At 38.8% G+C, this 26,561-nt stretch overlaps 2 protein-coding genes across 4 annotated transcripts in view; one reads left to right on the top strand and one right to left on the bottom strand.

Moving 5' to 3' along the window:
* Positions 1 to 1,698: 1,698 nt before the first annotated feature.
* On the top strand, positions 1,699 to 4,187 carry LOC105044035 (F-box protein MAX2 homolog A-like). Its single transcript, XM_010921814.4, has one exon. It carries the CDS (start codon positions 1,750 to 1,752, stop codon positions 3,964 to 3,966), a length of 2,217 nt encoding a protein of 738 aa, XP_010920116.1. The 5' UTR covers positions 1,699 to 1,749; the 3' UTR covers positions 3,967 to 4,187.
* Positions 4,188 to 4,269: 82 nt separating this feature from the next.
* The window catches only part of LOC105044043 (probable serine/threonine-protein kinase SIS8), a 36,462-nt gene continuing 14,170 nt past the window's right edge, over positions 4,270 to 26,561 (bottom strand). For all 3 annotated transcript variants that reach the window (XM_010921826.4, XM_019853115.3, XM_019853112.3), the window contains exons 6-17: positions 26,043 to 26,168; positions 25,675 to 25,767; positions 20,460 to 20,555; positions 17,669 to 17,755; positions 15,680 to 15,797; positions 10,114 to 10,420; positions 7,772 to 7,895; positions 7,658 to 7,677; positions 7,326 to 7,482; positions 4,858 to 5,146; positions 4,690 to 4,762; positions 4,270 to 4,548 (exon numbers count right to left, since the gene is read on the bottom strand). In XM_010921826.4, coding sequence (XP_010920128.1) covers positions 4,466 to 4,548; positions 4,690 to 4,762; positions 4,858 to 5,146; positions 7,326 to 7,482; positions 7,658 to 7,677; positions 7,772 to 7,895; positions 10,114 to 10,420; positions 15,680 to 15,797; positions 17,669 to 17,755; positions 20,460 to 20,555; positions 25,675 to 25,767; positions 26,043 to 26,168 — 1,573 coding nt within the window. In that variant the 3' untranslated portion in view covers positions 4,270 to 4,465. The remainder of the gene's footprint in view (positions 4,549 to 4,689; positions 4,763 to 4,857; positions 5,147 to 7,325; positions 7,483 to 7,657; positions 7,678 to 7,771; positions 7,896 to 10,113; positions 10,421 to 15,679; positions 15,798 to 17,668; positions 17,756 to 20,459; positions 20,556 to 25,674; positions 25,768 to 26,042; positions 26,169 to 26,561) is intronic.

Consider the following 26,561-nt stretch of genomic DNA (forward strand, 5'->3'; position numbering starts at 1 on the left):
TGTACGATATTTTTATTAAACTATTCTTTGATAACATGTTATTATTATCAATTTATAATATTTATTTATACTAAAAAAATAAGTAATGTATAAATTTATAATCTTTATAATTTATAATTATATAAAACATATACAAATACTTAATTTTAATTTTATGAGTTAATTATTTATGAATTAATATATATTAATTATTTAAAAAATTAATTTATTTATAATTTAATTTAAATAATTAATTAATTTCATACAAATAGTTAATTAAAAATAAAAAATACAAATAAAAATAGAACATAATTCTAATTATTTAATTATAATTATAAAAACTATATACTAAAGTTAAAATAATTGATAAAATTTAATAGTATAGGATTAATATATAAATAAAATAAAAATATCTATAACTAATATAAATGAAAATTAAAAATATTATAATTTTATTAAAAAAATTAATGAAGGATAACTTGTCAATGCATAAATCTATCCTCATGTGCTCTATTTATCGTTCATTGCATTGGATGCAATTTGATGAATGAAGATAGATCGGCAATCTCTTCTTTTCATCTATCCTAAAATTTTTTTCATCAAATAGTAAATGAAGGCCATCCATCCTTCCTCTTAGGTCTCCAACCAAAACACTGGGTTAATGTTTAAATAAATGTGATGCTTGCTTGTGACACCATAACTAGATAATTAGATGTGTTAAATAGAGGTTGCTAATACACATCATAGACCTAACGGCATGTACTCGACTCTATTCATATCTAAAACTAACGAGGGGCAAAATGGTTCGACTCTAAGATGGACTTAAGTCAATTTAGAAAGCCCACGTAGATTAAGAAAATAAATAATGGAAATATCACCAATAAGATTGCAAAGGTTTAATATTTCTACACTTTTGTGCTCAATCAAATTCTAGTACATTATAAAAAAAGATGTTTTCTATGTTATTTTCTTTATTTATAAAATCTCTAACCTTCAGCCATGGACAAGAAACTACTATGAACACATTCAGGAACAAATCCAAGAGATCTTATACGATGCTTAGCCATTATAAAGAACATCCTGAATTGAATGAAATTTTTAATTCTTTTATCTATTATTTTGTATATTTTGATAGTTCTTTATTACCACCGCTTCCTCTCTTTTTTGGTTATTTTATTGTTAGATAGATTTTCTTTTTTCGAAAAGGAAGCTCACCATATGCGCCAGTCATCCATGAATTTTTATTAGTCTCCAAACATGTGATGTTAGCAAGAGAAGCATACAGCTTGATTCACCGAGAAAGCCAAATTAAGGAAGGTATTTCCCGGTAGAATGAGGTGATCTAGTGTCGATACACGTTTCGGAGTTTGAAATAGCAATTTATTCGGGAAAAATCTATACCCGCACGCCGCAGGAGCTCGCTTTCTGTCCCTCGGTACATCCCCACCCTAACAAATTTCGGAAGCAAACAAAAAGAGGATAAGAAAGGAAAGTGCGACACCAGGCTCGTGACAAGCTTGGATGTCAAAGTATGCCCCACATCATGATGCATGGCCGCTCCCGTGCATTTTGTCATCAACATAAGCTAGTGCCGACAAATCTCAACCGTCTCCTCCCTCCCCTGCTTCATCCGCTACACACGTCATCCCCCTCTCCGCCACTAGGCCCACCACCACCTCTTGCTTCCTTTTCTCCTCCTCTTTCCCACATCCCTTTGTTTTTTTTTTTTTTTTTTTTTGCCCCCCAGCTCGAGAGGAACAAGAAGAAGAAATGGCTGGAGAAGGAGAGACTCACCTGCACGACCTCCCGGAGGCGATACTGAGCAACTTGTTCGCGCTGGTAGAGGACACGAGGACGCGCAACCGCATGGCGCTGGTATGCCGCAGGTGGTACACCCTGGAGCGCTTCACCCGCTCCTCCCTCTGCCTCCGCGGCAACGTCCGCGACCTCTTCCTCCTCCCCACCTGCTTCGCCTCCGTCACCCACCTCGACCTTTCCCACCTCTCCCCTTGGGGCCACCCCTTCCTCCTCCACCACCACCACCACCACCAACGCGAACATCCCACCGCCGAGGAGCAGCAGCAGCACCACCTCATCGCCCTCCTCCTCTGCCGGGCCTTCCCCAACCTCACCTCCCTCACCGTCTACGCCCGCCACCCTTCCACCCTCCAGGCCCTCGCCCCCCAGTGGCCGGCTCTCCGCCACGCCAAGCTCGTCCGCTGGCACCAGCGGCCCCCCCACCACCCCCATGGCGCTGACCTCGCCCCGCTCCTCGCCGCCTGCCCGTCGCTACACTCGCTTGATCTCTCCCAATTCTACTGCTGGGCCGAGGACGTGCCTCCAGCCCTCCACGCCTTCCCGGCCACCGCCGCCTCCCTCGTTCGCCTCGATCTCCTCAGGCCCGTCGCCGAGGGCTTCCGGGCCAGCGAACTCGTCCCCATCTCCGCCGCCTGCCCCAACCTCCGCTACCTCCTCGCTCCCTGCGTCTTCGATTCCCGCTACATCGACTCCGTCGGCGACGAGGCCCTCGTCGCCGTCGCCACAAACTGCCCCCGTCTCTCCCTCCTCCACCTCGCCGACCCCTCTGCCGTCTTCCCTGCGGCCCACGCCCCCGACGCCGAGGGCTTCGCGCCGCAAGATGCCAGGATCACCGCCGCGGGCCTCGAGGTCCTCTTCGCCGCCCTCCCGCTACTCGAGGACCTCGCGCTCGATCTGTGCCAGAACGTCAGAGACGCGGGGCCGGCATTGGAGACCCTCAGCGAAAGATGCCCCCGGATAGAGTCACTCAGGCTGGGGGGGTTCCATGGCGTCTGCCGGGGCGCCGGGCTGCGCTTGGATGGGGTGGCCGTCTGTGGCCGGCTGGAGTCCTTGTGCATCAAAAACTCGGCCGATCTCACGGATGCCGGCTTGGTGGCGATCGCCCGGGGTTGCTCGAGGCTGTCCAAATTGGAGATCCATGGCTGCAAGAGAGTTACCGAGTCCGGGCTGAAGAAGATGACCGGCATGCTTCGTTGGACCCTCGTGGATATCGGCATCTCCCGCTGCGAGCATCTCGATGCCCCCCACTCCTTGCGAGCTGTGGAGCCAATTCGCGACCGAATCAAGCGCCTCCACATTGATTGCATCTGGGCCGGGCAGGAGCTCGAACACTTGCCTGATAGTTCGTTGGCAGCAGCTGGGGATGACTTGGAGTGGAATGAGTTGGAGCAGGATATTGAGCTGGAGGCGAGCGAAGAATCCGATGCTGTCTTCATCGACTTCCTGGACGTAGAGGATAGTCCTGGTGATAGCTTGACGATGATGTGTAGGCGCTCGGAAGCAGCAGGCGACCATAGGGCTGGCAATAGTTGTAGCAGAAATGGAATTGGGGCTTTTTGGTGCAGGGAATGGAAGCAGCTGCGCCACCTCTCGCTATGGGTGCCTGCTGGAGAATTGCTGATTCCTCTGGTAGATGCTGGACTGGATAGCTGCCCAGAGTTAGAGGAGATATGTATCAAGGTCGAAGGCGACTGCCGGACATGCCCGATGCCATCCCAGGAGGTATTCGGATTAAGCTCCCTCGCTTGCTATCCCAAGCTTTCAAAGATGAAGCTCGACTGCAGGGATGTGGTTGGTTATGCTCTGACCGCACCCACGGGTAGGAAGGATCTGAGCTCATGGGAGAGGTTTTATCTCCATGGGATGGGAGATCTGAATCTTTGCGATCTCGACTACTGGCCACCGCAGGACAGGGATGTGAACCTGAGGAGCCTCTTCCTTCCAGCAGCCGGCCTGCTACAGGGGTGCATCACCCTGCGCAAGTTGTTCATCCATGGTACCGCCAACGAACACTTCATGAGGTTTTTCCTGGCGATGCCCAACCTTAGGGACGTGCAGCTGCGAGAAGACTACTATCCAGCGCCGGAGTATGATATGAGCACGGAGATAAGAGTTGACTCCTGTAGTCGCTTCGAGGACGCTTTAAGGAGACGCCCCGTTCCTGACTGATTATACAAGAAATAAAGCCGTCCACTCCCACCAGTGTGGTAGATAATGATATCATCAAATATCATGTAAATTTTCAATTTTCTTATGAATAGTTAATTGCAGTGCCGGACCTGAGTGATCTAGAGCAGTCTGAGATTCTGTCCCGGCAACCTTTTAATAATGGTTCTTCAAGTAATCATTGGCAATTTCCAGCATAACAAGAATACCATCATTCCTGAGCATGTTTGCAGGCTATTTATTCTAGAAATTGCATCAAACACTTCTTTGACAAAAAAAAAAAAAAAAAAAAAAGAACATACCAAATAATACAATGTATTATTTCATTGATGTTTCATATTTCTATATGTTTGACAAGAAATTACAATATATTTATGCTATGCAACTGAAGCTAAAGGAACTCATCTATTGCACCAAAAAACATAAGCTAATTTACAACTTAAGCCGGCTAAAAAGTCAAATGTCTCTTCACTTGCTGTACACGCACAAACTACAATTCAGATCAAGAGAGGGCATACTCGCAGTCGAGCAGGCGGGTGAGTATTTCCTGGCAGCTAGGCCGCTCATGGGGTTCTGCCCAACAGTCTACAATAGAAATACCAGAATCAGCAGAAAGAATGTATTCACTGCATGAAAAATTTTAGGAGATGCGATATCTATCTACATTTTTTTTTTTTCTTTCTTTTGTTGGGGGCAGGTGAGGTGCAAAAAAGGATGGGGTGACACCTGCTATTAGCTTGCCCAAGGGACCTTCAGGAATCTCCAACCTTGTTCCTTGGTGAGCAACTGCATATATTACCTGACAGAAGATGATGATAACAATAAGCAACCATTTCAGGGCTGACTTCTCTCTACAGAAACTACGTTATTGATAAGAATAAAATAATGGCTTACTTGAACTGCAGGTACACCCTCCCATGGCCTACTTAGGGTGCAAAGCTCCCACATTATAACTCCAAGACTGAAAATGTCGCATTTCTCTGTAAAAGGTTCATTACGTATAAGTTCAGGAGCCATCCATTCTGGTGTGCCTGCGGAGGAGTTATCACTCAAGGGAGTGTCTGCTATCACTCGTGAAAGCCCAAAATCACATATTTTAACTGTCCAATGTTTATTAACTAGGCAGTTTGCACTTTTCAGATCACGATGAACTATCTTCATCCGGTGGATGCACATCAACCCCCTTGAAAACCAAGCAGCAATCATGAGATCATCCAAATTCACTTAATGATTAAGAGAGCCCTAAACTGTAAGGCGAGCTAGCAGAACAAAATGCTACATTATCAGCATAGAGTGCAAGCCCAAAAAGGAATCATAACATTCCAAGAAAAACATATTTTGACATTCCAAGGCAACTTTGATGCAGATTAAGATTGGTTACAGCTTTATAGGTGATATATGACCAACTGTGATATAAAGAAAACAACAATTGTATACATATCATGTTAGATTGGCTGCCAAGTAGACCTACTGGCCAGTTTTTGAGACCAATATGTCATGACCGGGTTCTGCAGCTACATACGAAGGCAAACAAGAGGCTACATAAACTATATCAGGTGTTATATTTGAAGGTTGAATATCTTCGCAGCTTAACACCTAATTGACCTAAATAGTTCCTTAACATGCCTGAGTCAAGAGTTCTCTCTGAAAAATTACAGGAAAGCAATAATCTAAGGATATGTGGTAAGTAAAAAATGAGTAACTTGGATTAATAGTGGGTGAAAGAAAACTTCTGCAGTTACTACCTACTTGGTTACTGGGATATGCATCCCAGAGAAAATGTATATGATGGCCGAGTTGAGACCACTACATATGGTCCACAAATCTAAACTGAACAGTATAATGATGGCCGAGTTGAGACCACTAAATATGGCCCACAAATCTAAACTGAACAGTATAATGATGGCAGAGTTGAGACCACTACACATGGCCCACAAATCTAAACTGAACAGTATAATGATGGCAGAGTTGAGACCACTACATATGGCCCATAAATCATCACCTCGTTTGAAGATGTGGCCAGCTTCAGTAATCACCATCACCACAATGCATAAGAAGACAAAGTCCTTGAAATTTCATTCCAAATGTATATTAAACAACCAGTTTAGATGAAGATGTGACCAGCTTCAGTCATCACCATCACCACAATGCATAAGAAGATGAAGCCCTTGAAATTTCATCCCAAATGTATATTAAACAACCAGCCCTAAACCGAATGCTGATAAAAGCATTACTTTCTAACCTCATACAATAACAGACCGAGGCTCCTTTAGCCACTTCACAAACAGAACTCCTTTAACATCAGAAAGGCCTTGAGACATCAACTTAGGTCTGACATTGCCTTATGTCTCAGGCATAAGTCATCTTCATATCAGGACTTTTTCATTCATCTGTCATAGGGACTCCATTCTGGGCATTGTCATGTCCGCCTAAACAATGGTCCTCTTCACCCAATTGGAGGATACATGTTAATTGTTATTACTCAAGCTGTCAAGCACATGTTTTAAGAACTGGCCCTCCTTAATAGCCTTAATCACATATTTATGCATTTCACCTTAGACTTACACCAACTTCAAGTGACTCAAAACTCCGGAACTCTGATCATACAATTTAATCATCACTTGATCAAATCACATGATCAGAAATTTTATGATTCTCCTGCACTTAGAGGGAAAATTGCCTTCAAGTTTCTGATGCAACGGCAGCACAAAATGGATACCATTAAGTGGTTTTCACTCATGACCTTGATCTCCACCTCAATATGCGACCTCTCATTTTTGTTCATGTTGTCATGTTTATGGCAAATTTTGATGAACCAATTGTTCTTATTGCACCATTTGGGCATAAGGCCCTTTTTGCATCCTGACAGCAGAAAACCACTCAGTCTTTATATCTTCAGTTCTTTCCCTCTACAGGTAAAATATTAGCACATATGCTATCACAATATAGCAACATAGCTGAACTAACTATAGAACTCACTTCCTAAGAATACTCATAAGCATCCAAGATCAGTTTCCAAGTATGGAATAAGACTATAAATAGATAACAACAGACAGTTGATAGGTTAATGAGACCAAAACATGAAGTTAGAAACCATGGAAGCTGTGTCTCTGAAGTTCAACATTTAAAGTTACCACAGTATTTTTGGACCTAGACGAAAGAAAGTTCCCTTTCACTTGAATGAGTTTTGCCAACTATTAAACTAGGACTAACAATGAATGTGGCCCAATTCAATGCTACTGACACTATTCCTATGAAAAGTCAACGTATGAATATATAAACAATCCGAAAGCAGAAATTGAGATAAGGCTAAAAAAAAAATGAAAAAAATGAAAAAAAAAAAACACATAGTGAGTACATACCTGCAGATGTCGCGGAGCATTTTCAATCTCCTACGCCAACTGAGTTTCTTTTTCTGGCCGCTCAAATGTATAAGATAATACAATGATCCCATCTCCATGTATTCAGTAACCATTGACAAATGAGGAGGTTTCATGCATGCACCGAGAAATAATATAACTGCAAAAGTAATATCCAAAACAGTAATATAAACTTCTATACATAGGTATAAGAGGCCATTCAGTGCACATTTCTCCTAGAATATGATAGTTTGGATCACATCACATAAATGAAAATAAAAATCATCATACACTAAATGAAAATGATAAATATAAGTATGGGTAAAGAACATTACCATTTGGGTGCCGAAGACGGCTGAAAATAAAAAATAAAATAAAAAACACATTGTCAGCAAACAATCATGTAAAGGAAGAAAATGCTGATATCCCTTAATCACAACTAATGGTACCTCAGTATGGATATTTCATTACAGAAATCTTCCATATTTTCAGCTGTAAGATCTTGTTCTAGAAAAACTTTGATGGCAACATCTGTACCATTCCATATGCCACGGAAAACCTCTCCAAAAAACCCTAAAGATAGATAAAGAACACAATTTTAGTTTATCATCATCCTAGTAATAGCTGATGAGCCAAAATGTTCATTCAGCAGCAACAAATAGCAAACAGATAGCAGGCAGAAAACAAACACTGAGTGGCAAATATATATAACACAAAATAAGAAAAGTGCAAATATGCAATGAAGCCTGCAAGTACAGAAATGTTTGCGTGTGATATATATATATATATATATATATATATATATATATATATATATATATATATATATATATATATATATAGAGAGAGAGAGAGAGAGAGAGAGAGAGAGAGAGAGAGATGGTATCAGGTGAGGAAGGGAAAGAAAAATAAGGGATGCCAAAACATTAAGAACGTGGACGGGGCATGCATGGTGCATGTTCACTTGTTTATATATGCAAAAATGCATCACACAGCTTTAGCATGACTGTGCAATGACGGAAAATTTGCGAAAGAATTTCCATCATGTTCCAAACACACAACACTACCTCACACAAATCTTGAGATTCAGGATACTAAAACATACATGAACTCCTTTAGGAAGAATTGAATTATATGGCACCACACTGATGTATGATGTCTGATCATAGTCAGACATGATAAGCATGATTTGATTCCTCTCTATTATCTTGAGGAAATGGTCTTCCACATGTCACTTAATACAACTAACATCCAAAATCATATATATGAACTTTATGGTAACCAATATTTTAAGTACTGTAACAAGCACCATCCTATTCTGGTAACTTACTAGTATAGTAAAGTATGCACTCAATACTACCATAAGCCCCTGTGACACAAGGCACACTGTTAGAGCCAGCACATCAAATGGTACCATGTGTCAGTAACTTAATAAAATGATTCTTCCACTTCGGGTGCCAAACCAGCTTAGAAATCTCAATGGTAACTTCAAACTAACTTTCTTCATATTAAAAATTTTTCACACATCTGCTTCCCCATACCTACACCTGAATCCTCTCCCGCACCTAAACTGGCTTCTAGTAACAAAGGTTGGCAGGAGTCATGCACCAAGAAATGTTCTAGTACTGGTAGTCTGGTACCCAACCAGGTTGATAAGACACATCCAGCATAGCCCAATAAGTTACAGAATGTAAATGCTAATGGTAACAGAAACTGTTATTAGTTTACCAGCTACGTACACATACAAGAGGTGAGAGATACTAGTCAAACTTTATAATAATTGGATAATAAATCAATTTTGAAAAAAGAGAAAAATATAGATGTAAATGTAAATGGGTTGGCTGCATAAACGATGAAAGCTGCATTTGTTTGTCGTTTGGCAAAGGTGAGGCTATAGTCATGCCATACAAAATCTGTAACATATGATACATATTGTATTACATAATGGCTTGCAAAATGCAAACCAGAAGTATATAGGAGGTTTGAATAGTAAGTATTAAATAAAGTGACACAAACATAAGATTCCCAGAAAAGGGTCCATAAACTTGAAGAAATAAGAGAATTTGACAGTTGACAGAGTGTTGGATCATTGGATGCATAGGTTTCAGAGTGTCGAGGATGAAATGGTTGCATGTTCAGTAATTCATTGAAGAAACACAAAAACAAGTCTATAATAAGCTCAGTTTCTCTAATCCTCTGAAGATAAAGTTAGTCAACATAGGATATGTTCATGATCTAAAGCTTAACTGAGGTACCTGTTATCTGCTGCAAAGCTTGGACAACAATTGTTTAGCATCTGAAGTGAAAGATTGTAACCCCTAACTTGAAGTCTTAAAAAAATGTATATGCTATTTAATAGCTTGTATACTACATCAAATTGAGAATGTCAATATCAAAAGGAAAGCAGTTAACATGAGAACAATTCTATGTTGTGGATAAATATGGGTGAACACCAAGTGTGCATACATCAACAGCTAATTAACCTACTTCATAAACAACTCATGCTTACTAAGAGAGAAACCACAATGCCACAGTACGGATCAAAAGTAGAAGCTCCATTTTTAATAAAATGACATGGCAATTCTTCTCTTATGTAGCTTTCTCTAATGTAAATGAAACAAATGAACTAGAAGCAAAAGATGGATATTGTCCATACACAAGCATAGGAAAAAGAAGAGGAAAAACAAATATACAACATGAAACTCAAAATGTGAAATATTCACTATCAATTTGGAAGCAAAATGAACAGAAATGAAGCAGCCGTGCCACATTTTAACTATAGTAAACTTGCCTATCCCAACACGCGTGCCAACAGTTAACTCTGAGAAATCAATATTCCATTCTTCAAAAGGTAATAAAGGCTTGTTCCGAAATGGAGAAGACTGCAAAACTTTGTTCCAAGTTGATGATACCAAGTCTTCTGTTCTTAGAAAATCAGAAGCTCCACTTCTCTCTGAAGTCTGACCCCTGAAATCATGGGGTGATGAAGGTAGTGATACAGCCTTCTGTGTGGAATTTGTTTGCTCTCTTGAGTCATTGTAAGTACCAGATAGTCTACCAGATACTTCATCCTGACCATCAAATTGATGAGTTGATTCCTGAATCATTTACAAAGCCATTAAATATCAATACAATGTTACATAGAATTATGGCAGCAATTACTGCCAAAGAAAGCAATGGATAAATAAGTGCTTTAAAAAGAAAAAAATTGCAATTAATATCGAGCAAGCATGCAACATATGGAAAGCAATGGAAGTCCAATATAACTATTAAATTTAAGCTAGCAGTTTGTAAGCTCCCTAGCCCCGCTAATATAGACTATATAATACATATTTCATACACATTTTCAACAAGTAAAAAGTATTTATATCAAGTACATACTGTAGACGCATCATATTTTACCCATCAATTAATGATTATTTGTAAGTTTAAAAAATTTAGGAGATTCTTTTCTAAAATTTTTAAATAGATGAACTATATAAGTTATTATTATTTCTTGTGATGGAAGGGAATTTGAAATAATGATGAGATTTGCTAATTTTGAAAATTAGAAGAGTCCTGGTTTCTATGAAATTCTACTTAGAAACATCTAATCAACAAAACTTGATCCTATGTACACATTGTTAGGGGGTTACTAGAATCCCCACCATATGTAGAAACCTTCCTATTGGGCAGTAGGGCGAAGGATTTTTTTTTTTTCCCTAAAGGCGTGATTCGTGGAATGGAAAAAATAGTGGCCCTACCCTGGATGCCAATAGGAGTTGTCACAGAGTCACTGGGTGAAAAGATAAACAAAAGCAAGTGAAGAAACTTTGAGTGGGTGGGCTGCTGGTCAGCAGGGGGGGCCATGAGCCAGCTCCATATTGTCCAGCCAATCAGATAGAAGATGGTTAAAGAGGCAAGAACCAAAAGCCCCTCGGCCATCCACTTTTATCTAGGGTATTAGATGATCATTTGTATATGGGTGGTTAGTTTACAGTAGCAGCTACCGAAATGTGTGAACAGAATCCCCATGGGAATGGATCTTTCACCGAGGAATTATATTAGGAAGGACTCATTTAATAAGACCTAGGAATGAATAAGAAAATTCTTCAATGACTAAATTGCTATGCTAGAGGATTATGTCCACCGCATGTTCTCTCTAATAAGTTGCCACATCATGCTTTCCTTAGGCAGCTGCCATCACCCCATGCTTATGGTCATGCTTGACACCACCTCATGCTTCTTATTGGCTGAGACCTATTTGTATGGTAGCCAATAGTTGACGCCTAGCTGCCTTATGATAACTGGGCACCTCAGCCATTTAATCAAAATTTACAGCAACCAAGAGTAGAGAAACTTGTTGAAGAGAAAGTGGAGCTAAGGGAAACAAGGAAAAAGAAAAAATAGAGCAAAAAGGAAGTGGTGGTTCAGGTTTTGAAATTGGTTCACTGATTTTAGAATCTGTTTTCTCAATGTGTTGGCAACAGTCGGTTCAAAACATTTTGCTTTATTGGGATCAGAATTATTTTATGGATTCAAACATGGTAAATTGCTTGGTTATATGATAATGAAACAACATGTATCCTAGCTTGATTTAAAGTGATCATAGTTTCATGATGTTGCCAAACACTTCTTACTAATATTTTTGCAATAAGTTAATTTTGTAAAACTTTTCTTTGAGCTTGGAGTATTTGTTTAAGCTTATTAATGCCAAATTGAGCTTTTCAAATCAAAGATTATCATCGCATCAAAGAAATAAATCTTTATCATACTAATTCATTCAAAGACTTTATTGCTGTCCTACCATTTAAAAGTGAAATATCTTGTATTCATTGAATTGAAAGCCCCCTGGCTGATGAATCAGTAAATCCTTGAGCAACAATTACAGGAATTGTTTCCAATGAATAGCTAGCAGGTATAGTAGTTGGTTATTAGCGAACCTTAGAAAATTGGTATAATAGTTGGCACATCAATCTTGACCAGCTAGTATAATAGCTGGTCCAAGTGAATCTTTGGTTAGTGGGCCCATTGACCAGTAAACCCTTGAGCAACGGATATGAGTTATGATGGTAGCTAACCAGTTAATACTGATTTAACTTTACTGAGAAACTCCAAGTGTATTTCAATGCTTTGAAACAAGTGTACTATATTAACAAAGATACCTTTTGATTGTACTATTTGAGTTTCAATAAGAATTGGTCATTGTTGCTTCTATCATTCTACTATTTTGGAAAATTATATTGTTCAAGGTTTGCAATACCAATTTCGGTACCTGTATTGATATCATATTGGTAAAATGTCAATTCAACATACCGACACTTGGTATGGTTATGCTTGGTACGGATGGTGTGCATCATATGATGAACCTTGATATTGTTTGCTATGTTTGGATATTTGTATAGCTTACCCACCTATTTATTATATTTGAAATGCTCGGTATTAGACTACTAATAACCCTGAAGTGTTTTGGTATACATAATAAGAACACTTTTCCACAATAGAGAGGCTTGGCAATATTTGCGATTAAATTTAAGGCTTCTGGTTGCACAAATAGCTATTAGCATTGAGAGAAGAGTATTGTAATATATCTATACCAAGAGATGTAATTTTTATCTGCAATGAGCTATGCTGTATATTATGAGATGATGGAAGTGACCTCTATAATGATTTCAGGCTGGAAGCTACAAAATTTGAATTTAGAATGCAACTTGCTTGCTCCAAAGGATCCGTCATTTTATGATTTCATGACTTGAGGTTTAAATTAACAATTGTGCTTTCACAGCAATTGCTCAAATTAAAATCAGGCCAATAATTCATTGTAATATTTGCCACCAAGGATCATTGTGCTGGTACTAGACCCCGACCGGTTGCCCAGCATCGTGGTTCGGTACACCCTTGTGCCATTCCATGTCGGGCCTATACCAATACAATAGAGAGGACAAGGGAAGGGAGAATAGGATAGAGAAAGGGGGAGGAGAGAGGGAGAGGAAGGGAGGGAGAGAGAGGGAGAAGATCGATGGAGCGCATCCCAACACGAAAGAGAGGGTATGGGAGAGGGAGCATGGGATAGAGGAAAAGAGAGAGCAGGGAGAGGGAAGAAGAGGGAGAGAGGAGGGTGACGGATGTCCGACAGATGTTGAAGAAGGGCCAGGCACCTACACAAAGGGGCTGGTTCCCCTATTTCATTCAGAATAGGGTTCCAGAGGTATCGGCTTTTTATTTCAAAAAATTTAAGTGAAATCGGCAAACCCCCTACCAAATTCACTTAATTTTATCAAGATTAATTTTTTTTTTATTTTTAAGGAAATTAAGCGAACTCGGCAAGAGGATTGCCGACTTCACTAAAAATTTTCGAAATTAAAAAGGCCCCCTCTATGGGACCCCTATTTCAAATGAAACAGTGGAACCCAATGTGGAGCCCCTCCACCCTTCAGATGGCTCCTTGGCTCTCTGTAGCCGTCCACTAGCCATCTGTCACCCTCCCTCCCCTCCTCTTTTCCTCTCTTTCCTTCTCCCTCTCTCCGTCCTTTGCTAGTTTCTTGATTTCATTGCTGGAACTATCCCGGTCCGCTGCCATTACAGCTCGGTATGCCCCAAATCAAGCGATTTGGGACATTTCTTCCTTCCTTGGTTGCCACACTTGGAACTTGGCAAAGCCAGGTTTCAGTTCATGACAATTGCACTGTAGAATTATAACACAAAGCATTTCTCATAAAACATTTTTAGCACTGCCTTATCCATTCCTATGTATTTTAAATAACAGATGCTGAATGATGCCAATCCTTATAAATCTTCCAGAAATCAGGCAGCTGTATCCTATGTAGCAGATCCACATGTATAGGAAACAGGAGACAATAATATGAAGTAAATCACCAGACAAACATCCAAGGTTGTAAATATTGTGGTATGGGGATGTCTGAGTTTTCTATTCTGATAACATGATGCAAGATTACCAGATAAGTACTCAAGGTTTTAAATACAGTGAGATGGGACTGTTCCAATTTTCCATGGAATAGGACGCCCTGCCTATTAACACTTGAGATAGTGGATGTCCCATCCCATCACAAGCCATTTCCTCACTGACACTAGGAATGGCGAGATGCTCAGCCATCCACGGATATCTAAAACTTCGCAAGCATCAATCACTGTCTTAATGAAAACCAATAGGATCGAAAGTAAGTTCCAGTGGACGGCCAATATACTCTGCAACAGTACCCAATGGAATGCAACCAATTAACAAGATTTAGGATGTAATGAGAGTGGATTAAAAAAAAAGGTATGTGAACATACAAAGGTTGTGCGTAGCTTATTATGGTTTTAAGGTGAAGATTGTAACTCAGTCATCATAAACAATTCTTATCAGGATTTATTGGCAACACTTACAGAAACTGAATCAACTACAGAAAAGTGACAGTGCATTGATTTACAGAATGGAGTTAAGGAAATTACACCATGATCTGAGAGGAAGAAGGTTGTATGCCTCATAATTCCCAAAATTACTAGTAAGTCTGCCCAATGCTACTACAGAATAGAAAGAAGACCAGCAAAGGGCCCAAAAATTGTTGAAATGATTGCAAGAGGACCACGACAATCATCCATGAATCACAAGTTGATTATGTCCAGCATTGGAGCTTGGAAATAGATTAGCTCACAAAATGAGTTTCCTCATGACAAACCACTAAAGATGACTGCTAAAATCCAAATGCTTTAATTTTATGAGCTAGAAGAGAAAAATTAGGGGAGCTGCCCTAATGAAACAACTGTAAATGTAAGGGTAATGTCATAGTATACATGAATAGTAGGCTATCATGCTCTAAGGTAACATGCAAATATATTATACGATAAAAACAAAGTAATATAAATTTCAAACAATAGCATTACATGATCTATATAGGATTGCCTCAATGTAGATAAATGCGTAAATATAAGCCATCAAAGGTCTAGAACATCTGATAACAAACTCTTGAAGCAACCTCTAGGTGTTGAGTTTCTGGCTAAAAGACAACTTAAAGCAATATGAAAGCCCTCATTTAATTGAGACAGCCATTAGATATGTTAGAAGACTCATCAGTGATGGAGCAATCAACTGGAAGCAAGCAAGGTCCATATGACTTCGAAAGAGAGTAAGAGACTAGCATTATAAGAGAGAGCAAGCATACTTTGATATACAGAAATACATCAATCTCAAAAACAAATCATATCCCAACAAAAACCAAATTAAAGCATAATTCTAAAGCATGATTAACTAATGTATGTACACATAGTACAACTTTATCCATCACCATCCTGCAAATAATAATGACACATCATGCCTAGATGGAAATGACCAGAAAAGTGTATTAAAAAGCAACGATTACTGAGAATGAGCAGCTTACATCATTATGTGGTTCATTTAAGTTCTTGTCATTTCTGGAGCACAAGCCTAAACTTTCATCACCATGATCCCTTAAGAGACGATTTTGCTTTAATGTTTCGTTCATTGCCCGAACAGCTCTGTTGACAAAATTAAATGGAAGATATGACAAATCAAAATATGGAGTTATTTTATTTTTAAAAAGCTTAGTTCGTGCATTAAAGAAAAAAGGGTTCTTGAAAATAATCTGGTCACACAAATTTTCAAGTAAAAAGGCAAGTGCCATGTCTTATTTGTATAAAGCATAGAATAGGTACAAGAATATGAGAGCATCTACTTCCCAAACTCTAACCATTTCGATTGCCTAAAAAAAAACTTCTACTGTTCTACATACTGTAAAAGATATACTTAAATCAAACATAATGATCCATATCCATAATGGCTTGAGCCACATCAAATATTGGATTTAACTTGCATTTAACTTTTGATTAATTGGATAGTTCTTAGTATAGAAGAAGAATGATTTCAAAAATTGTTGATGAGTATGATTGCACACATGGTATAGCATGATATTGTCTTCTCAAAATTTAGGTAGCATTTCAGTGATTCATGACGCACATACATGGGTGTCATGAGATAAATATGTTGAGGAAATGTGACTCCAGAACATCAGAAATGCGCCCTAAATGGTTGACTACAAAACATGAGATTGTTTTACCAAAGCAAGCATGGGTGGTTTCTAAGGTTCTTGCAAAATAAAGTACATATGACTATAGTCATATTAATTATGAATTGTTGCAAAAGGAAACGTTAATAATATTTTTAAATTAATCATGTAACTTTTCCTCCTAGTTATAATATGATAGTTAAACACAGAGCTTTTAAATACTTTTAGTATGTGGCTTTTCAAGTAGTCAAGTGGGTTAGATTCAGCGAGATTACAAGTCCCCTATGAATAGGAACAATCTATAGAATCCTACCTTAATAATACTAGGTCCGGAATAGGAAGATCCTTAAGTCCATTATAACTCGAGTTTTACATATTTGTATTGTGGTACATGTTGAATGACTCGACAAATATCTGGCCCAAATTCCACAACCGGCAATGATATCCTTCAATATTCATCTCCAAGAAGGCTTGTAAGAAGGGCATTCATTCTTCATGTTTGTTGGAGTATTACGGCATAGCTACAATTATTTCCAGGTTTACCTGATAGCAGTTCCCAAGGTTAAATGTATCAATCAGGTAGAATCAACTGATATACCATGTCACAGTATGCCAGTTACTTGCCAATCCACAATGATGAAAGTACAGCCTAATAAGAAAAGTTACCATGCGAAAATCTACATCTTTTTTTTTTTTTTTGGAAAAAAAGGTGTTGCTTCATGCTTATGAATATAATTTTTTTTTAACTACCCATACCACACGTTTAAGCATTATTAACACCAGATTATATTACAGAACTCTTGTATATGCACCCTTTTTTTATATATAAATAAACATCAATAGAAGCACACAGACTTCACCTAAGACAAGTTTGAAATGCAAACATAATGAATACTTTTAAGTAATTAAATCAAATTATAAATTTTCCAGAAAGTTTGGGACTATGGTAACAGAATTATTTATACAGTTCCTATGTGTAATTTGGAGACATTGAACGAAACTGAGTTCATACAGATAAATTTGTGACCCCACCCTACATTGTTGCAAGCCCATGATATGGTACAAAATTATACATGGTCCCTTTAACCCAATAGACACGTGATGTTTAAAAGTTTGAGGCCATAATACTGCAATAGTGAATGTGTTGGCACACTTCCCTGCATAATGTATGATATGAATGTTTTGCAATTTTTTGCAACTACCAGGCCTTATTTAAAGTTTCTGTCAACAAGGACATTTGGAGGGCGAGAAAGAAGAACATGAACAAATGAAATTGGAATTGGTGAAACTGCAAGAGATCAAAAATATGAACAAAGGACTACTCAAATTAAATCAAAGAACAACCTCACAATATCATCACTGATCTCAGGTGTAATACTAATGCTTCTTCTTCGTATCCTACGAACATCAGATGTTGATGCACCATCTGACCTGCAAGTAACATGCTCAAGACATGTGTCCAAATATTGCTTTAAAAATTTTGCTAAGCATATGGATGCAAATAGGACATAGGAATAAATGTCTGTAAACACAATTTATCCTAGATTGAGTGTCCAAAAAGCAAAATAAGATGCAGACTCATGAAATACCAACTAAAAGAATAGTGTATAACCTCCACGTATCTGTATGTGCATAGTAAAAAATATATATACATGCATGCATGATACGTTTGTGTAAACACATAATTCATTCTGTACAAACACATTAAAGGGGCATAAGGAACAGTAGGCCTAAAAGAGCCAAGCTCAAACACAATGTCCAAGACATTAGTGGGTATGTGTCCAATGATATGACCAGATAGCTAAAGACCCCTTTCTGGCAACCTGAGGAGAACAAACTAGGAAAAAAAAATCATAATTCCTGGTTTCTTTTAAACTTACATGTTCATCTAGTATCCAAAAGGTTCTCTCTCTCCAATATGTTTACAACTTTGCATTCATACCACATCAAAACAAATAAAAGAACAGAGTCATGACTCGTGAATACACCCATTTCTGACAAAAATAACCCTCTTGCCTCTCTTTCTCCTCAGATAGTTGTTGAGAGATTTATGGGGAGGATAATTTAGGTGCCAGCTGCTATGTGTTGTAGCACTTGAAATGTACCATGCAAGTGCCACACCAGCATGTAACACAATTGCATGCTTGCACCTAGCACGTCAGTCTTCATGCATGTTAGTGCATGAGAGCACTGGTGAAGCATAGCATGGTTTTATATGCTGTGTGAGACCAGCACAAACCCCAGAACATGATACTCAAAACCTGGATAGGGAATGCAACTCCCAAAAACAAGATCATAAGAATCCATGTCTAAAAAGATAAACGATGTTTACACTACAGTTGGGTGTGACAATAATCAAAACAGGAAAACATAGAACTTTCTTTTCTTGGACTCTCCCTATTGTTAACATGCTAATCCTTTCTGCAACACTAATATGATAGCGTCCACTTCTCTTCCCATACACCTCTTTGAATCTTCACAAAAAAAAGTGAAATAAAATAAAAGTTAAGCATGTATCTTGCAAGATACTTATGTCTACTTTACATAATGGCAGCTAGTTTTCCTGTAGAGCAAAGGTTTTTTTTTTGTGCTCGTGGTAGTAAAAGTTACATGATTCTTGGGTTAGTGAACATGCGATACTATAATTCTGGAGATTGATTTTCTGTAGGTATATCATTGGATGTTAAACAAGCTGAATGGGCCATTTCTCTACAGCCATGAGATGTTATTTGCAAGGAAACTTATGCTATAAAGAGTTGCAAGGATCTGGAAAATATTAGTATTACTTTTGGATATATTAAACATAAATAAAGAATACTTTGCTTTAGCTCATGGAAAATAACAGCCTGAATAGTAGTTCTTGCCAGTGTATAAAATTATTCACCGGAAAAGTTAACCTTGTTAAATAAGAAGGATTTCTTTTTGGAGAGCATTTTAACAGTAATGCAAAGAGGCTTATTAAGAGACATTATAATTATGGTTTTGTAGAGAGTAAATATAAACAAACCTATTAAGGTATCAATAGGCTCATCCAGGCATTTCCATTTATGCCTTGCAGTGTGCCATATTCTATGACAGGCTAACACCACTCGAGTGACTCAACCTCGTCCATAGGTCACCTAGAACAGGCCCCTTTTGTGGGACAAAAATGACTTAATAGATCCCCTTAGTTCTTCACGGTGGCATCACCATCTATCTAATCAATTTTCTCATGGAGAACAATGATAGGATCACAACTAAGCTCCACATTTCCAACGATGAAGATGATGAGTTGAGAAGAGATCAGAATCAAAGATGAAGATAATTTGGCAATCATTAAGCATCGCACTGACACGGGAAATGACATACAAGATATCTAAACCTTGCTCCACATTGCTATGGATAAGAGATATAAATCAAAGAACAGCAGGGCCATTAATTTTAAGCAGTGCTTAATTTATTTATATTTCACAAAATTGTGCCATGTATATCGATACAGTTTGTTAGTGTTTAACCTCGAAAATCTTCACCATATCTAGCTTTGATCATTGGATGGTCAGGAAACTAAAAGAACTAAGAAGGCATTTGCTAAGATTAGGTAATATACACCATCAACCAAGTTTCACCATCTCAGTACTGGACCCTACAAATTTTCTAATCCATCATAAAAGCTAAAAAGTTGCATTTGCTTTCCACCATTATGGATTGTCATGATAGCATGCACCACTCACTTGAGTTGCCACAACTTTGGCAGAAAGAGCAAGCAGATGGACTTTCTATGCAGTTAAAGAAAATCTACTAAAGTTTAAAAAAAATTCTGAGTGGTACAAGCTACTAGCTGATCTACAATACAAACAATATATATTAAATGATTCGGTACGACTAAAAATTATTTACTAGAAACTCCATATAATTCTCTCTATATGATTAAAAAAAAACTCATCCTAAAAACAAGAACTACTTGCAGAGAAAATTTACAACTGAGTTCTTGTCCCATGACAAGCACCAATTAACAATTGAAAGGGAAAAGAAAATCATACGAGCTGATGTTCTTCAGCTACAAGCATCGTTAGAACAGGAGATGAAAAATGAAAAACATAAGGTGCACCAGAATAATTCATCATTCAAAATCTGGTAGGTAAGTAATTCTGAGAACCTTGATGCAGCTACACCATCAGCATATTCCCTGAATGATTGTCTGTCCCCACCAAGCATTGATCTCCCCCGCGTTCTAAACAGAGGATGCTCTGGACTGCAAAACAAACCAAAAATGTCACAAACCAGTGCCTAAGAATTAGCATTTTCTAATAAATATTGGAAGAAAATGCTCACTCGGAATGAATTAGCACCAGACAGTTAAATATCTACCATGAATATTTGTGTTCAATGTCAAAAATCTAGACAATAACAACTTTAAAGACGGGAAACATGTGCCAGAAATTATATAATTCAATCAACAAACTTGTCCACATTAACGTGCCTGACACCAGTGCTTGGAATCTATATCAATGGCATTAGTTTGATTTAAAATCCAATCATGCATATGTTTTCAAGAAGAGGTAGTAGATAAAATCATTACTACATGCATCTCTGGAGAAATTCATGAAACATATTTTGGCACCTGTTCAAAGATAGGATCGCTGTGCCAGTACCGGGCCTATACCGGTTGGCCGACAATATGATTCGGTATGCCCCTATCCCATTCTGCACGGGGCCCATATCGACACAACAGAGAGGTTGGGGGAGGGAAAATGGGAGAGAGGAAAAGAGACAAGGGGGGGAGGGAGAAAGAGGGAGAGGAAGGGAGGGGAAGAATGGGAGAGAGAAAAAGAGAGAGGGGGAGGGAGAAAGAGGGAGAGAGATGGAGAGTGGCAGAGGGCCAAAGAGGGGCACGAAGGGGCAGAGAGGGCTCCGTACTCCAAACCCCTATTTCATTTGAAACAAGATCCTAGACAAGGCATCTTTTTAATTTTGAAAATTTTAAGTGAAGTCGGCACCTCCCATGCCGATTTCACTTAATACTTTCAAAATAAAAAAAAAAAAGTTAATATAAACTGAAGTCGGCAAGGGGGTTGTTGACTTCACTAAAAATTTTCAAAATAAAAAAAGACCCCATCCAGGATCCAGTTTCGAACGAAATAGGGGTTTGGAGGGTAAAGCCCCCCCACCCCTCTATCAGCCATCCGCCACCCTCCATCTCTCTTCCCCCCTCTCCCTCTCCCTCCCTCCCCCCCCTCTCTCTCTTTTTCTCTCTTTCCTCCTCCCTCTCCCCCTCCGCTGGTTTCCCATTTTGAATGCCGGAATCATCTTGGTCCGCCACTAGTACGGCTTGGTGCACCTCGAAACAAGTGGTTCAAGATGGTTATGCATTCCTTGGTTCGGAGATTACCAATACTTACGTTCTCAATACTACTTTTTATAAAATGAATTTGACTACTTTAGGCACTCCCACTAAAGATATTTGAACGTTTTACCCAAGGACTTCAGGAAGGGCACAGAGTAGGGGGGTGTTTGGGGGTGGGGAACATAACCAGAACCAAAAACCCTGTCCCAACCATCAGTAGTTGGTTTTATGAATCCTTGTTTACCAAGTCCATTCCCATGCAAAATTATCTCTGATGTTTTTTCAAGCTTTTCCATGTCCTTTTCCAGAACATGTTAAAAACATGTCACCTTAATGCAAGAGAAACAACTGGAGGCGGCAAGAGCTAGCTCCAGACCAAGATAAAGTTGGCAGAAAACAGGGCACAACATCCAACAACATGGAGATCAGTATACAATTTTCAGTTCTCACCAACCTTTTCCAAGTGTACCGCAATTAACTTAATCTAAAGGTGGTTGCAGTGACAGGAATATGAAGAAGCTTACATGTTTATGCAAACACCAACCAATATCATAGCAATCTCACAAGATGGTTACAGTCTTTAGATAAAGGCTGCCACTGTGTGGTGCACTAAACATTATGAATAATTGGCATGCAGCAACATGAATCAGGATTAACATTAATTTAAAAAATAGATATTGAATGGTGTTATGCTCAGAAGCACTTTCTGCATAGCTTAGGTGTGCACCCTCCTACTTCCTAGATCATCCATAAAACCGATGAGCCCTCTAGGGCTTTTCCATGGTTCGGATTCCTAGTTTATGGTAGCAAATGACCAAGAGTCTGGTGTGGCCTGGGTTTATGAAAAATCATGTGAGACCTCAACACCATGTGCAACTATTTATGCGGTCATCAGCCCATAAAATATGGGTTTCCTGAAACTCCAACAGAAACAATTTTCCATAGACCATTTGTCATTTAACTTTACTCTGTACTTTTCAAACAGAGAAAAAGAAAGATCAAAGATAGAGAAAGAATTTGACGGTTGATTTCTCCACAACAAACATAAAAAGTTGCACCTACAGTTTTGGAGAGCTAAAACTTTTTCTATAGAAGATTATAGAGATTTATCAAATCTCTTATCTAATAGATCACCCAAGTGAATATATGTTTCCTCCCTATTGCTAGAATTTATTCTTTCAAGAAGAGCCAAGAGCTTGGGGGTTATATTTAAGTCTCAGAAAACATTTCAATAGATGGATCTCCCACCACAAAATAAGGAAAGCTTTCAAAGTTGTTGTCACAAACAAAGGTGTCCAGAACCGGTCTTTGCACATACAAAGGCAAAAAAAAAAAATGCCAAGTCGGCACCATTTGCAACCTACAACAAAACAAGGAAAGCTTCCAAGGTTGTTGTCACACACAAGGGTGTCAAGAACTGAACTTTGCACCTAGAAAGGCCAGAAATTAAAAGACCTGACAAGTCAATACAACATGCAGGAGCAAGCTTCTACTCAGTAACTACCTATACAACTATCCCAGACATGGAATGCCAAAGCACCTGGAACCATGCCGAACCATACCAGCGGCCAACCGGTGCGATTCAGGTGTTCAATTTAGAACACAATGAAAACAGAGTGAATGAGAAGGAAAGAGAGGAAGAGAGAGAGAGGAGAGGAGGGAAAGAGAGGAAAAGGCCAGCAATGGCCCCTCGGAAAGCCGTTGGGGCTCCATGGCCCTCCACGTGAGGAGATTAGAGAAAGGGAGAGGGGGAAGGGAGAGAAATGGAGGGAGTAAAAGGCAGCGGAAAGGTCACTCAGTGGCCATCGAACGACAAAAATCGACCCCACATATGTTGCGGGTTCAAAATAGGGGCCACCCCCTGTTCATTGTGTTTTTTTAAATGCGGTGCACTGTGAAGCTGGCAATAGATTTGCATCACATTAAAAATAATTTTTTCAAAAAAAAAAAGCATTGCCGGATTCACTGTACATTGCATTAAAAAAAAAATGCGATAAACAAGAATGGATGACCCCTATTTCAAAACCCACAGCATCCGAAGGGTCAATTTGGCTGTCCGACGGCCATCAACAGCCCTCTAGCCACCCGCAGCCTCCCCATTACCTCCCCCTCCCTCTAACTCTCCCTCCCCCCTCTCTCTCTTTCTATCTCCCTCTTTAATCTCCTCTCGCAGAGGATAGCGGAGCCTTGGAGGCCTCGGCAGGCCTTCGATGGCCATCACCGGCATCTGTACCAGCTTACCTTTCATTCCCCCCCCTTCCTCCCCCCTCCCCCCCTCTCTTTTCCTCCCTAGTTCTCCCTCGTTTTCATGTCAATTCGAGCCCAGTATGGTCTGATATGGGGGCAAACGGACTCGTACCACCAGTCGGCCAGCAAGAAATCCGATTCTAAGTTGGCGAACCTTGATCCCAAGATTCGATGGTTGTCCCATTCAACAACTAGTGTCTCCAATATCTATCGACCTAAAATCTACATCTCACCTATAAAGGAACTACAAAACCACAAGCCAGGCTATCACATACCATGCAAGTGACCTCTATGGTTAGGTCCATGCCCCCTAAAAAGCCACATATGTCAATCTTATGACTATACTTAGGACAACGCTCAAGCATGCAAATACGAGATTTCTGACCACCTTAGCCAATATATTCCCAAGTCAAACCCAAGCTAGCAATACTAAAAAGTCGATCATACTTCTATGAATTAGTCAAACTCAGGAAGTTAAAAAATTAGCATGAAGTGTCTACCAAGATTTATTTGCAAACTTTTAATTAGTGGAAAATTTTTGATTCCTTAATTGAGCTTATTGAAGAAGTGTCATTAACAAATCCAGGGTAACATAATTTTGCAATCAAAGAAAAACTTTGATTTAAAACAGCAAAAAATGTTTTTCTAAACTTGAATATCAGAATTTGAAAATAAATAATTTGCACTAATATCTTGTATCTTTTTTTAAAAAAGAATCTAAAAACAAATACTATGTTTTTTTTTTCATTGCTTTACAAATTTATTGCTCCTATGATTATGGTCTACTGCGTAAATAAATTACATAGTTTGCGCAGGTTTGCATAACAGAATAACAAATAGTTCTCTATCTCTCTTGGCACCCACATAAAAATAGTTTTCTATCTTTATTGGCACCCCTGCAGATACAAGACTTCCGATGGCTAATCTAGATAACAATTTTGGTGCTGGTAGGACCAATGAATTATTCTTTAAAATCAGATGACCATTTTAATTGACTTCTAGAGATTGTATATCACTGCTTTGACAGTACAAAAGTATAGAAACATGACCATCATTTCTGCTGCTTTTTCAGAGGACGCTACAGCATTCATAGAATGTGTACTTGGTAAAGCTCAATGCCTGAAGGTTAATATTTTTAGCACAAGTCATATCTCAAAAATCCAATGCCAACATCCTCAAAATCTTACATAGCTCCAAGAAGCTTAATAAAACACACAGCAAGAATGCTAGTGGCTATGCCAGTCTTAGCACACTTGGCTGGGTAGCCATGTCCTCTAACAAGGAGGTCCAGGGTTCAAACCCTATAGGGGGCATAGCCTCCACATTTCTCTTCCCCCACCCCCCACCAAAAAAAAAAAAAAAAAGCTAGTGATGATGCTAATGAAAAGAAATGGAAAAATCTTGAAATGCTCATTAACTTTTGACGACTTATCTTATCCAGATATTTTGAATTTTTAAATGCCTTGAAGGCATGTTTAAGTATTGATTTCAAAGAGAGGCATAATATCAGAGATGCTATTTCACCTCAATAAGAAAAGTCTCTACCAATCAATGAATCTTCAACATTTTTATAAATGTTCGGTCTAACAGTCATAGACCATGCAGATTAATTAACTTGATCATAGACAGAGATGAAGAAGTACCAGCAAGTTTCTCTAAACTAGAGATAAAGATGCTAAATCACAAAGCTCAACTTAAGTTATGAAGCCATCACTTAGAATGATATTATAAACATGCTTGAGTAAAAATCAAAAGTTACATAAACATCAATGGGGAAAACCTTGAACTAGCAGTGCGCTGTTGTTCAGCAACAGCTTTCCTCCGGCTGCGCCTCCAAAAAGCATTTGTGATGTTGGGTTCACTATGTGATGCACTAAATAAGCCATCCAAAAAAAAAAAGATACACAAAACATATCACTTGACGAAGCACAGAAACTAAAATATTGCAATTATGAAATGCAAAAATGGACAAAATCCCTACACAAAAATAAGTATTGTAAGCATCATTTAAACAGTAGTAAGAAGATAAAATAAAGGGAGAAAATCAATGGTAGGACTGAAATTTGGGAACTACCTATTGAAACAATATTAATGAATAAAACCAGCAATTACTTGTAATTTTGTTGACTAGAAAAGTAGAAATAGTACCTTAACTTTCCCTCTGTAAAAGTAGTTGACCTTAGCATGACATTTTGCAACGAATGGCCAGGTACATTTGATGATGCCTCAACTCTCCGTTGATGCAAAGACTGGTTGGTCTCATCTTGCTCTGGGCTGCCATATCAAGAAGAAAAGTACTATACTTTATACAAACATGTGGCAAAGAAACATATGTAATGCAGTTATATGAACTCAAAGTTAATGTGTTACACAGCATGAACAAAATGGCCATCTATTTGGGGAATGGGGGAGCATGAAGAAGTGCTAAACTGACAGATCTTGAGATATCATGAAACCAATATTCCATCTACATGACCGACTTCTTACTAAGTAATTTGCTTGCTTCCATAGGCAATCAGATAAGAGATTTTGGTCCCACAACATAATTTGTTGTATGAGTTAGCAAGTGATTTTGTAAAACATTGACTCCACTAACTCTAATTGGAACGTGCCCATCTAAAATCAATGGATAGATTACTGAGTAAAGATAAACTTTTTTACAGGTTT

The sequence above is a fragment of the Elaeis guineensis genome, chromosome 2, assembly GCF_000442705.2.
Source record: "Elaeis guineensis isolate ETL-2024a chromosome 2, EG11, whole genome shotgun sequence".
NCBI classification, from domain to species: Eukaryota; Viridiplantae; Streptophyta; class Magnoliopsida; order Arecales; family Arecaceae; genus Elaeis; species Elaeis guineensis.